General features: G+C 34.0%; 1 protein-coding gene across 2 annotated transcripts in view; it reads left to right on the plus strand.

Annotated features, from left to right (window-relative positions):
- Positions 1 to 8,781: 8,781 nt before the first annotated feature.
- Positions 8,782 to 12,011, plus strand: part of Uggt (UDP-glucose-glycoprotein glucosyltransferase) — a 69,157-nt gene continuing 65,927 nt past the window's right edge. For both annotated transcript variants that reach the window (XM_089647534.1, XM_089647535.1), the window contains exons 1-3: positions 8,782 to 8,855; positions 9,173 to 9,431; positions 9,661 to 9,896. In XM_089647534.1, coding sequence (XP_089503660.1) covers positions 9,182 to 9,431; positions 9,661 to 9,896 — 486 coding nt within the window. In that variant the 5' untranslated portion in view covers positions 8,782 to 8,855; positions 9,173 to 9,181. The remainder of the gene's footprint in view (positions 8,856 to 9,172; positions 9,432 to 9,660; positions 9,897 to 12,011) is intronic.

Raw genomic sequence — 12,011 nt, forward strand, 5'->3', positions numbered from 1 at the left:
ATTATAAACTTAATCAAATTGTAACGTTAGGTTATTGCCACATTGGGCGTGAGTGCCTCAGGAATGTATGTAACAACAGTGTATTAAATGAAAGATAAGGGAAATGAATTCCATGACACAACATTTATTTCTACAACACTTCATTAACCTTTAAATAACATGAGAACTCTATATTTAGTGACATTTATCTCAGGCGTGTGCTACTACCGAAGGTAGAGAGCACGATTGCTAATTTAAATATTGCATTGAAATTGACAAAAGGATGGTGACATTTATTATAAACTAACCTGATGAAAGTAATAATGGGCGCCAAGCGATGCGGTGAGCATTGCTGTTATTTTTATGTAGAACGAAGGATGACCAAGGTAAATTATTAAACTGAGGCGTCATCACCGTTCGTAAATTTTGTCAGCTCATTGCGGGGTTCGCGTCCTCCTCTGCTAAGCGATGTTCCGGAAGGCCAGCCAGTTGAATACTAAATTGTCGAGGTGCGCGTCTTGACGGCAAGCCCCGGGTGAGCCTCGTTGTCGCAGAGTTGCCATAGTTGCCGTTGTAAATTAGAGATGGCCACTGAATAATGCTAAAACTCTGTAGCGGGCAGGAAATGACTGCTACAATGCCCCCTCAGCCAAAGGACTTATGGCTATAAGTCTGAGGTTCGCCTGACACCTCCTGACAAGTTTGATGCACCCTCCAGCAGCAGAAATGTATGGTGCGGATTAGGCGGGTTGTAGTGGCTTTGGCATTGAAGAGATCCGAATCCAAATATTCCCTGAAGTTCGGTAAGGTCTGGAGCGGTTGAAACCCCGCAGAATGCAGCATAGATATAAAGGCAGAGGCAAAAAGGTCCGAAAGTCTTCCGTTGACCCAACATGGAGATGACAAGAGAAGAGAGCGGTCCGGATGTCTTCGGTTGATGTATTCTGGAGATGTTTCCTTGATGGTTGAAGAAGTCTAATCCTAACCAACCCTTGGTCACCGTTGAAATAAATAAAAAGAAATATTGAGTAAAATGGCAGGCCCTTATCGAAAAAATAGTGTATATAAAAGAAACATTGTTCTAAACACAAAAGATTTAATAGTAATAGCTTATAAAACAAGCTTAAAAAGTTGAGCAAAACTTGCAACAGAGTAAAAAGATTTTAACAAACTTTGTTGTAAAAACACGAAAGTTATCACAGAATTGTACTTTGACAATGATCATATAAAAATGAATAAAAGGTCAAAAAACCTATAATAGTTAAATGTCATGATGACTGATAATAAATAAGTAAAAGAATTTTCATAAACGAAAAAAAATTTAAAATTGAAAAATTAATTATGCAAATATATGTACCGTGTACCCGTAGATAATAAAAGTTAATAAACAAACCAAAATACGCCTTTGTATTTAAAAAGGTTTCGCACATCTTATCAATAGATGGCAGCAAGTTGAAGATGAATGTGCAAACTGAAAATTAGAATTTGTTTTTAAAATTCGGCTCATCTTGTCGACAGATGGCAGTTCAAACCAAAGCAATGGTAAATAAAAAGTTTTGCACTACTTGACAATAGATGGCAGTAGAGTAGAAATGAATATAAATTGAAAATCAATAACAATAAATCTTCTTGCAAGAAATATTGAGGAGTATGCCAAAAGCAAATAGAAATAATATAGAAATTAATCTATTAATTAATTTCATTTTCATGCCCATATTCCTCCGTCACGGAGCGAACCAGTCAGAGACTGAGGAATACCGTTGAAATAGACGAAACAAAACATGAAATACGTAGACATATACATGACATAATAAATACATAAAATAAATCTGTTATCAGCCGATCAGCTATCATGGTATTGTATCTATTATGAGCTGAATAAGCTATCATGGTATTGTATCTATTATGAGCTGAATAAGCTATCATGGTATTGTATCTATTGTGAGCTGAATAAGCTATCATGGTATTGTATCTATTATGAGCTGAATAAGCTATCATGGTAAATGTTAAAGCTAAAAGCTTATAACATGGGTGTTATCACATAACGAAACCCAGTTACGGTGTATTAGAGCGCAATATTTGCAGACTCAACCATAGATGAGAACCAAATCCTCAATAATCGAAATAAACCAACACAAGTACATACACCGACAATACAAGACAGGACGTCATAATGTTCACCTTAAAAAAAAAATTTAAAAGAATTCAGAATAAAAAATATTGTTAAAAGATGAATTCTTGTAAAGCGAGCCCACTGATCCGTTTCGGAAATGTAATAGAAACTCTGACTAGCAGTTGATTGTAAAGTTGCAAAAAAAATAATTCAATAAATAGAATTTTTAAAATGTTCATAAGAACAAATAAAGAAAAGTTGAAGAAAAAAAACCATCAGAACACAAACCCAAGAAGTTGAAAATATCACGAAGTTAAAAGTTAGCGCAGAAATACCAAAGATGGCGGTAGCAATATTAAAATTAATATAAACGCCAAAAAATAATTTCGCAAAATTATTGCCAAAACGAAGAATTTAAACAAAAGCGCGGTATAAAACCACAAAAGATACCTAAAATATAACCATGAGATCCTCTTAAACGAAGTTGTAGATAATGACGTGAAAAGAATTAAGATTTATTAATTAATAAAAATTCCAAAGTCCGAAAACATTCAAAAAGCGTGAATTGAGATCTAATAAATCCTCAATGTGAGATAGATGACAAAACTCACCAATTAAACAGTAACGCAAAATGAAAAATTTAAAAATCAAGAATTTACGAAAAAATTAAATTTAAAAAATTAAAATTCCAAAATCCGATAACATTCAAAAAGCGTGAAATGAGATCTAATATATCCTCAATGTGAGATAGATAACAAAACTCACCAATTAAACGGTACAGAAAATTGAGAAATTTAAAATTTAAAATCGAGAATTTAAAAAAAATTAAATGTAAAAAAATTTAAATTTCAAAAATATTTTATGAAAAATAATTATAAATAATTATTTCATTATTAATTATTATAATATAAATTACGAAGACAATTTCCAAGAAGGAACTCAAAATAAATGTATAATTTATTAATATTCACTACAAAATAAAATCGGAAATTTATTAAAAATATTTGCTACTGCGTAGTTAAAATATATTATTATTATAAACTCGCCGTTCAGTCGCGATCGGAATACCATGATCCCTCATTATAAGCTGGATTACAAAAACCCGTGACAATACAATGCAGTTCAACATTGGAGTCAACAATATTAATGTTCAACACTAAAAATTCTCAACACTAAATTTTGATGAGAGAAAAAAAATTTCTACCGCGGATAATTATTATTTAAATAACAGCAAACATCGTGAAATTTAAAAATAATAACTTATGAATTATTATTATCGGGATTGTAAAATGTAACATTAAAATTTTAAATAAATTATTATGAAGTTAGTATTTTGTGACAAAAATTAATATGTAAATTTCGAGCAAATGTGCCAAATAAATCCTCCGAAGAGTTGGACACAAACGACGAAATGTAACAATTAAATTTTATGTAAAATTATTACGAAGTTATGTTATGTAACAAAAATTAACGTACAGAATTTCGATCAAATGTACCAAATAAATCCTCCGAAAAGAGATGGACACAAAGACGAAAAATGTAACATGAATTTATATGAAATTATTACGAGACTATGTTTGTAACTTTTGATTAAATTGAAAATGGAAGAATTTAATTTGGAGAGATTTTCAAAAAATAATTATTAAAGATTATAGCAAATAATTAATTACGTGTGATTAATTCCAATATATCCTCTTGAAGAGATGGTAATTAAAGCACAACATAAATAATCAAAATTTAATAAATGATAGGAAAGTTCCCTTCCCAAGATGAATATTACAAAAAAAATAATTTATTAATTGTGTCGAAACACGTCAGCAATTCCATTGTGGTCACCATAACCCGTCGGTCAGAGTGAACAAAACGGAATTACAACTAACCTTCCGTCAAATAATATTATTACAACAAAAAGGAAAAAAATCTCCCAAATCAAAAAAAAAATTCCACATGGCAGTTATGATTAAATTACTTTGAATTTAACAAAGTTTTTTCAAAAATATACGCGATCAAAACGTAATAAAGGTGAAAGTAATTAGCAAAATAAAATTACGACGCATTTTGCGTGCAAAATGATGAGTCACAAAACAATAATAAACCGTGAACATAATATTTCACTTACCTCGCTATAAAAGCAATAAATGTTATTGTAAGCCGTGTTTTGTGCGGCAGCAAGAAACTAGAGCGGCCCTCGCTAAGAAATTTTGCCCAATTTATCATCAATAAATCAGCGTATTGTGAACTGGGTCTCGTCTAAACGCATAGTCAATAGGTGTACCTGTATAGCTAGAAACACAAAAGTAAGCAAAGTGCAGCGATTAGTCACGTCCGTGGACGGAGTACCATTCTAAATAACATTATATCAAGGTGAAACATTATAACAGGACAAATAATACAATTAAACAAATAACGAAATCCGCTAACCGAATCCCGGAGTATCAACTGGCATAGCATTTAATATATAAAATTAAATATGTACGAAAAATTTAAAAAAATAAATTTAAAAGGTTAAAAGCAATATTAAAATTTTTTTTTAAAATTGAATACAATTTTTAAAAGAAACACAGCCAGGTGAATCATCACATATACCGATACTATGAAACGGATGTGGGAATCTGGATCAAGATTACCACAAAATTAAAAATATACGAGATACCCACCACATCTCGCAGAGTATTCACGGCCAAAAATAACTTAAAATAATTATAGTAATTATCTTAAATTAAATACGGATGAGAACGCCGCAAAACAGAGAAAGACCACCATGAGCCGACATAAAATAAAAACCTTCATCAAGTTAGTTAAAAAAATGTCACACACCCAAAAAAAATTAAAGCCAACTCTCAATGCCAACAAGAACGAAATAATTAAACTAATTAAATGCCAATCGGGTTAAACCACGTGGTGCGCCATTGTAACGTTAGGTTATTGCCACATTGGGCGTGAGTGCCTCAGGAATGTATGTAACAACAGTGTATTAAATGAAAGATAAGGGAAATGAATTCCATGACACAACATTTATTTCTACAACACTTCATTAACCTTTAAATAACATGAGAACTCTATATTTAGTGACATTTATCTCAGGCGTGTGCTACTACCGAAGGTAGAGAGCACGATTGCTAATTTAAATATTGCATTGAAATTGACAAAAGGATGGTGACATTTATTATAAACTAACCTGATGAAAGTAATAATGGGCGCCAAGCGATGCGGTGAGCATTGCTGTTATTTTTATGTAGAACGAAGGATGACCAAGGTAAATTATTAAACTGAGGCGTCATCACCGTTCGTAAATTTTGTCAGCTCATTGCGGGGTTCGCGTCCTCCTCTGCTAAGCGATGTTCCGGAAGGCCAGCCAGTTGAATACTAAATTGTCGAGGTGCGCGTCTTGACGGCGAGCCCCGGGTGAGCCTCGTTGTCGCAGAGTTGCCATAGTTGCCGTTGTAAATTAGAGATGGCCACTGAATAATGCTAAAACTCTGTAGCGGGCAGGAAATGACTGCTACAAAATAAATTACATAATTTGCCAAAAATAGCTTTGGTTTCATCATCACATTATTTCCATGTCTGCTCTAAGCTTATTAGAAGTTTGCTATAAAAATACACAGTCTTGGTCAATTAATTATTGTAGTCCATATTATTATTTAAATGTACATATTGAAATAATAAAGTTATATTTTTACATTTTGCTGCTTTATTGTTTACCAGTGGACTTCGCAGTGCTTCGCTGTTGCTAATGTCTTTCTCAGGCGTCTTTGACTTCTTTCACCATTCACTACCGTATACCACTACATTACATCGACTTTAATTCGAGATTGTACAACGGAATATTTTTTCCAATTACAGTACAATTTTACATAGTCATATCAACAGTTAGCTAGGTGACTCTTCAATAATTGTTTTAAGTCATTTAGAGAACAGTCACTTACATCCAAATTCTTTGCAAGTTCGTTTAACAGCACCACTCCCCTCGTCATGCTATGCTTTGCCAGGACATCGGTTTTGCCTTTTGGTACTCTGAATAGGTCATTGTAACGACTTCGGCTGTAGTGGTCTGGTACATATAAATAATAGCATCCCAAGAGCATCATCGATAAAATTGTTCCAAATTTTGAAAGACATAATGGCTAGACTTGCTTTCCGCCTAGTTTCCAGACTCACAGAATTAGTTTCCTCAAGTAAGTCGATACATGAACCTAGGTTAGGTTCCGTGCGTCCGCATAAAGACATCCCTGAGGAATTTCTTCTGGATTTGCATTAACATATCAATGTACTTCTGGTGGTACGGTACCCAAACATCGCTCGCATACTCCAGCTTGCTTCTCAGTATGCCATCGAACAATGCTAACATAGCATCTTGGTTATTGAACTGCTTGCATGTCCTAATGACGAACCCAAGAAGTATTGGTAAATTAAAATTATATAAATATTAAAAAAAATCATTTAAATGAGATATTGGGTTAAGTATTTCTTAGGGGGTGCCTGACTTCTTATACCATTCAAACTACTCTCTAAACACAACTCGCACTAATAAGAACAAACTTTGAAATTTTCGGCGATATCGGTCGACTGCCTTTCGAGTGTACCCAGCATTGCTCGACTTTTCTCCACTTTCTATGAATATACCATGCGTGTATTATATATATAAACATTCCGAAAGAAATTCTCTAAATGATAGTGAAAGCCTTATCAAAATCCGTTGCGTAGTTTCATAGAACTAGGCACACAAACAGACAGACGCGGATAGCGACTTTATTTTATACTATTTAGAACAGATTATTTTCTTAGGTTCCATTCTGCATTTCTTCTGTGAATTAACCTGCATTTGTTTCCTTGTAAGTATGGCAACATTGCCGATACTTCCAGGACATTCCCGGATAGTCTGTGGCATACCTATATGTTCACTAGTGTGATTTATGCAGTGAAAATTCAAATTTAATTACCTCTTCCAAATTTAAATTTAACTTATAGAAAATTAATGTAAGTTATTAGTTTCTTATCTATATAGTTCAAGATTCACAGCAATTTACTGTAAAAACAATTTTTTTTTACTTAAAATTTGTGTGCGATTTTTATCAAAAAATTTACAAGTTTCTGAATATTATAAAATTTAACAAGTTTTATTTAAGTATAGTAAATAGACAAGTTATTTTTTAAATACATCTTTCTATTTGAAATTCACTTTTGTTTTTGATAATGAATTAATGCAAATCTTGGAAGCGGAAATTAACCCACTTCCTGACATCCGATCAGGCTGAAATCAGGCTGAAAATTAATCAAGTACACATCCGTGGACATTTCATTTACGCATTTCTCTGAAATTGTACGATGTTATAGTAGTTAATATACGTATCGGTTCTACATAATCGGCATCTGGCGAGGTCATTATCGCGGTAAAGTTTTAAAATAGACTCATCCTATAGTAAAAAAATATATTTTTTTATTTTTAATAACATTACAAAACAAAAAATAAATCTCAATCTATGTAAATAAAAATGTTTGTTTGTTCTTAATCTCTGAAAGTTTTTCACCGGATGATTTGAAATGTTGACACAATGTTGCATTTGAATACTTGTATATGTTGTGCAACTCATAGCTGAAATCTACATACCTATGTAGATGTCGCCTGTGAGAGGTAAAAATATTTTTTTTTTAAAACTGCGAAATCTGTCGGACATCAAGGTTTTTTCTTTTGAAACAGCGCCATCTGTTGGATGTAAAAGCAAAATGTGCTATTGTTTCTCTATCTGCACAGACAGGCTAAGCCACAGTAACGCGTGGTTGGGTACAGCTAGTATAATATATGATTATACAAAAACGCGGTCCCCATTTCTATGCGCGTGTAACAATGTTCCAAACAGGGGTGTGTTCTATTAAAGGCATTTCCGGCGCACAAGTGGTTAAGGCGAAAAGAATAATATATTAATTTAATTTATAATTAATTACTTTGACTAATGGGTTAACCATCCTCTGTTAGTTAAGACCTTCATCGTTGCTCAAGTCACATTTCCCTGTTATAATGTGATGGTAAGAATTTAAGGTAAATATACAGAAAATAGGGACACATTTAGTATGCACATTTTATTTTAAAAACACTGCACCAGTTTGACCACAATGAGAAGTAAGTATTTCGAAGGATTAACGAGCTAGCTTAACTTATTATGTAAATTGGGGCAATTTTATGTTACATGTATTAATGTTATCCATTTATGGATGGTTAGAAGGGTATCAATCTGTCGTCCAGTTCTCCTGGGTCACTGCTCTACGAAGCATCCTGAAAAACACAATATAAACTAAAATCTGTGAAGGCAAAGAAATAATTACTGAAGAGAAACCTAAAAAAGAAATTTTGTACCCTGGAGCAGTGTTGAGTTAGAAGTGTCCAGTCAAAACAGTCTTTTTTAACAGTTCCTCTGGGTCGCAGCCATAAATAAACCACTCACGTCGCAGTCATATCACAGCGCTGCTCCTAAAGCATAAATAAACCATCCACTCCTAAAGTATCCTGAAAAACACAATGTAAAGTAAAATTTGTATAGGCAAAAAGTGCCCAAAAAAGTTTGGGAGCCGCTGCTATAAACCAGTTTCTATGCAACTGCTGTAATAAAATTTAAAAAAAAAGTGTTACGAGTTACGCCCATCACTAGCTGGATTAGATTATTTCTATAAAACGATTGTCTTTTTAAATACGTGTCTATGCATAGCCGTGTTTGGCTGTCATTGGTGGCTTTTGTGTCAATGACAGTTGGTGACTGCTAACAAAGTGAGTTTACAATTAATTTATCAATTTAGGAAATATCCGCATTCATTCAGTGTATTAGAAATTAATTTATCGATAATCAGTATCTCAAAATCTGATCGGCCATTTACGTAGCTGGATGGCCGCATCTATTTTATGTAACTTTGTGGTTATGTCGGCTTTTGAGACGTCAACAGAATTATAATCTTAATTCTTGAATTAAGTCAGATTTCTTATGTGTTTATCTGCAAATATGTTTATACTCAGCTCTAAATCAAATACCGCCAGTGTGGTGATCGTAATTATGTGAATTAATAGTTTTTATTTGGGTTTGTTTTCAGGTTGCCGCGATGAAGGCATTACTACCCTTTGTGGGGCTTCTTTCACTTTGTATAGTGTTTCTAGCCTTCCCGCTGGATGCGACTGAGCCCAGGAAGCAAGACAAGAAAGCCAAATCGGTGACCACACTTTTGAATGCAAAATGGTCTGTTGCTCCGATAGTGTTGGAAATGGCTGAGTATCTTGCGGAAGAGAGCCCAGATATATTCTGGTCTTTCGTAGAAGGAATCAATGGTCTCTCACCAGCCCTTGTAGATCTCGGTAAATATTAAGAAAATACATAATATTTGACAAATTAGATTACAACAATTTGAAATTTAACAAGTTATGATTGAAATAATGGTAAGTCCCGCTAGTTGTCCATTAACTGCAATTACGATATGTCTAGTGTTATTAACTGCCTGCTTACTGGCATTGCTTCTTTGTTCGGATCTTTGTTTGTACAAGCAATGTTGCAATTTGAAACTTATAAAATATTAACCTTTTCCAGAAACCGATAAAGCCAAATACACTCAGGCCCTCGAAGTAGCTTCTTCCCTCCTGTCACCAGCCAGGGTGAAGGTCATGAAGCTGGGCCTGTCCCTCCATATCGACTCCCCGCTGGTGGAGATGTTTGGGCAGATGGCCCTAGAGAGGGGTGCCGGGGCCAAGGACTGCCACAACCTCGTGGACATCGGGGGGCAACTGCTTTGCGGGGTGGATGAAATTCCCCATGTAATTAGAGGGGTAAGTCACCTTCACAAATAAACCACTAACTAGATCCATAATATGCCAATAAATAAACAAATTTAAAGCGTGCGACAATACTACGTCAAACACCATCGACAAGGAAACTCAAAAAAAGGCAATATACTCATAGACAATATACTTCTTATTCGGAGCCTACTTATTAACCAAAAATATTTTGAATAGTCAAAATATTACCTCACGACAGGAAAATGAAAAACTTAACGTGTTAGCATTTTTATTTCAGCAAGACAATAAATTACAAATACGGGTTAAATCATTAATGAATAATGTAGAACGATGGCATTTTACCTAGCATGATATAATCACGATCCAGTACGGCCTCACAATACACACATTCCTGGCAGGAACACGGATACTTTCTGAAAAAGAAAATAGATTCATTTCTGCGGTGAAGTTAAATTAAGGCTATTACAAATTAGCAAATTAGGAACAAAACAAAGAGAGATTCTCACCTGTTTTAGGTTACAAAAACTGTTGTTTGGTTGTTCTATTTTGTGTTCGAGATGTCAAGATTAAGCGTTGGAAATGCGTAATTTCGTAACGATCCACTCGTTTTCGTAACATCCACAAAGTGACGGACATCTCGCTAATATTGGATAAAAAATATATTAAAATCCGCCAAAACAACACGACAACGGCGCAGTTCTAGATCAAAATATAAAAAACCATATATTTACCACAAAATTAGTTCTTACCTAGAACTTTATTCCATTATTCAAATGTTAATTTTGAACAATGAACTGCAAAAAATAGGATCCCTTTATCTATGGTTTATTGGTGAGCATTATTTCCTACCCAATATTAAATATGTCAACTATCCTAAAATGTTAATAAAACGACCAATTCCAATAAACTATTGGCAGTATTTACTTGTATAGGAAGGCAACTCTGGCCGCTAGAGGCGCCAGTGTAGCATGGCATAAACTAGCACAAAATCAATTCAAATGTATGAAAATAAATCAAGCCTCACAAATCGTGCCACTAAGAGGTGCTAGTGTAGCATACTGCCATCAGAATATATGTCAAATGTCACATATGGAGGTATTATAATTATTTTACCGTATCTGATTATATGGACTTCAATAATAATTGTCAACCTTCGTGGTCGAGCGATTAAGATTGCGGGTTTGAATCCCTTTGTCTGCGAGTAAGTTTTGTGTAATTAGTGTTATTTCCACAGACATAGGAATTAATAGACGAGAAGATAATGGCGAGGGGTAAAATCAACTGTTGAAGAACGAAGGGAGTGAAGCTGACTGTGATTCGTCAATAAATCAATCTGACAGTAAATAGGCATCTCGCATTATGATATCACCATTTACTTCTTAAAAGTAAAATCTGCTTTTGAATGAATAGACATTTTTACATGGGAGCGCAAATTACTCGCCACGTTATGAACAAATTTGCGAAGTCCAAATTCGGCAAAAAAATTCGGTTCTTTTTTCAGAGTCGAATATTTCGTTTAAGTATTTAGTTAAGACACTTTTATAAATGTTCATAATTTACTTCCCAGCAACCAACCAGCTTTGTGTTTCGCGTCCAGACGTTTCTCGATGTGATAGTAACAACTGATTCATATTATACGATGTGAATATGCTTAAAATAAAGTAAAATAATGCTTATATATGGAATGTAATACGACAATTGGGTTTATTCTCTTTTTCACATCTATTTTTACAAGTTTTCATAGTACAAGTCAACATTTTGCCGTGTTATTTCGTAAAATGAACCGATGATGCCTCGACCATAGTTCGCACAAGAATGATGACGTCACGTTTTCAAATTTCACTTGAGGCCATACGCGAGCCCAGCCGGCTCCAATGGAACCGGTATGGGGAGTGGGGATAATACGCTTTTAATCACTTAGGGCAGGTCTACTAATATTCATATGTCTATGGTTATTTCACATTTTATTCACAATGTATATTTTGCGTTAGGTACGATCAGTTGGCAACTTCTACTGGCTTCGGTCAGTTGGGACTCTTGTGCGGTACCTATGCACATTAAAAAAATAATCATTCACATTCCTTTATTGTCTTTGAAATAATTCTCCGAAATGACTCGTCAAATTAATATTGAAAAAATAATAGA

This window comes from Hesperophylax consimilis, chromosome 26, assembly GCF_061612785.1.
Source record: "Hesperophylax consimilis isolate HC1 chromosome 26, BYU_Hcon_1.0, whole genome shotgun sequence".
Lineage (NCBI taxonomy): Eukaryota > Metazoa > Arthropoda > Insecta > Trichoptera > Limnephilidae > Hesperophylax > Hesperophylax consimilis.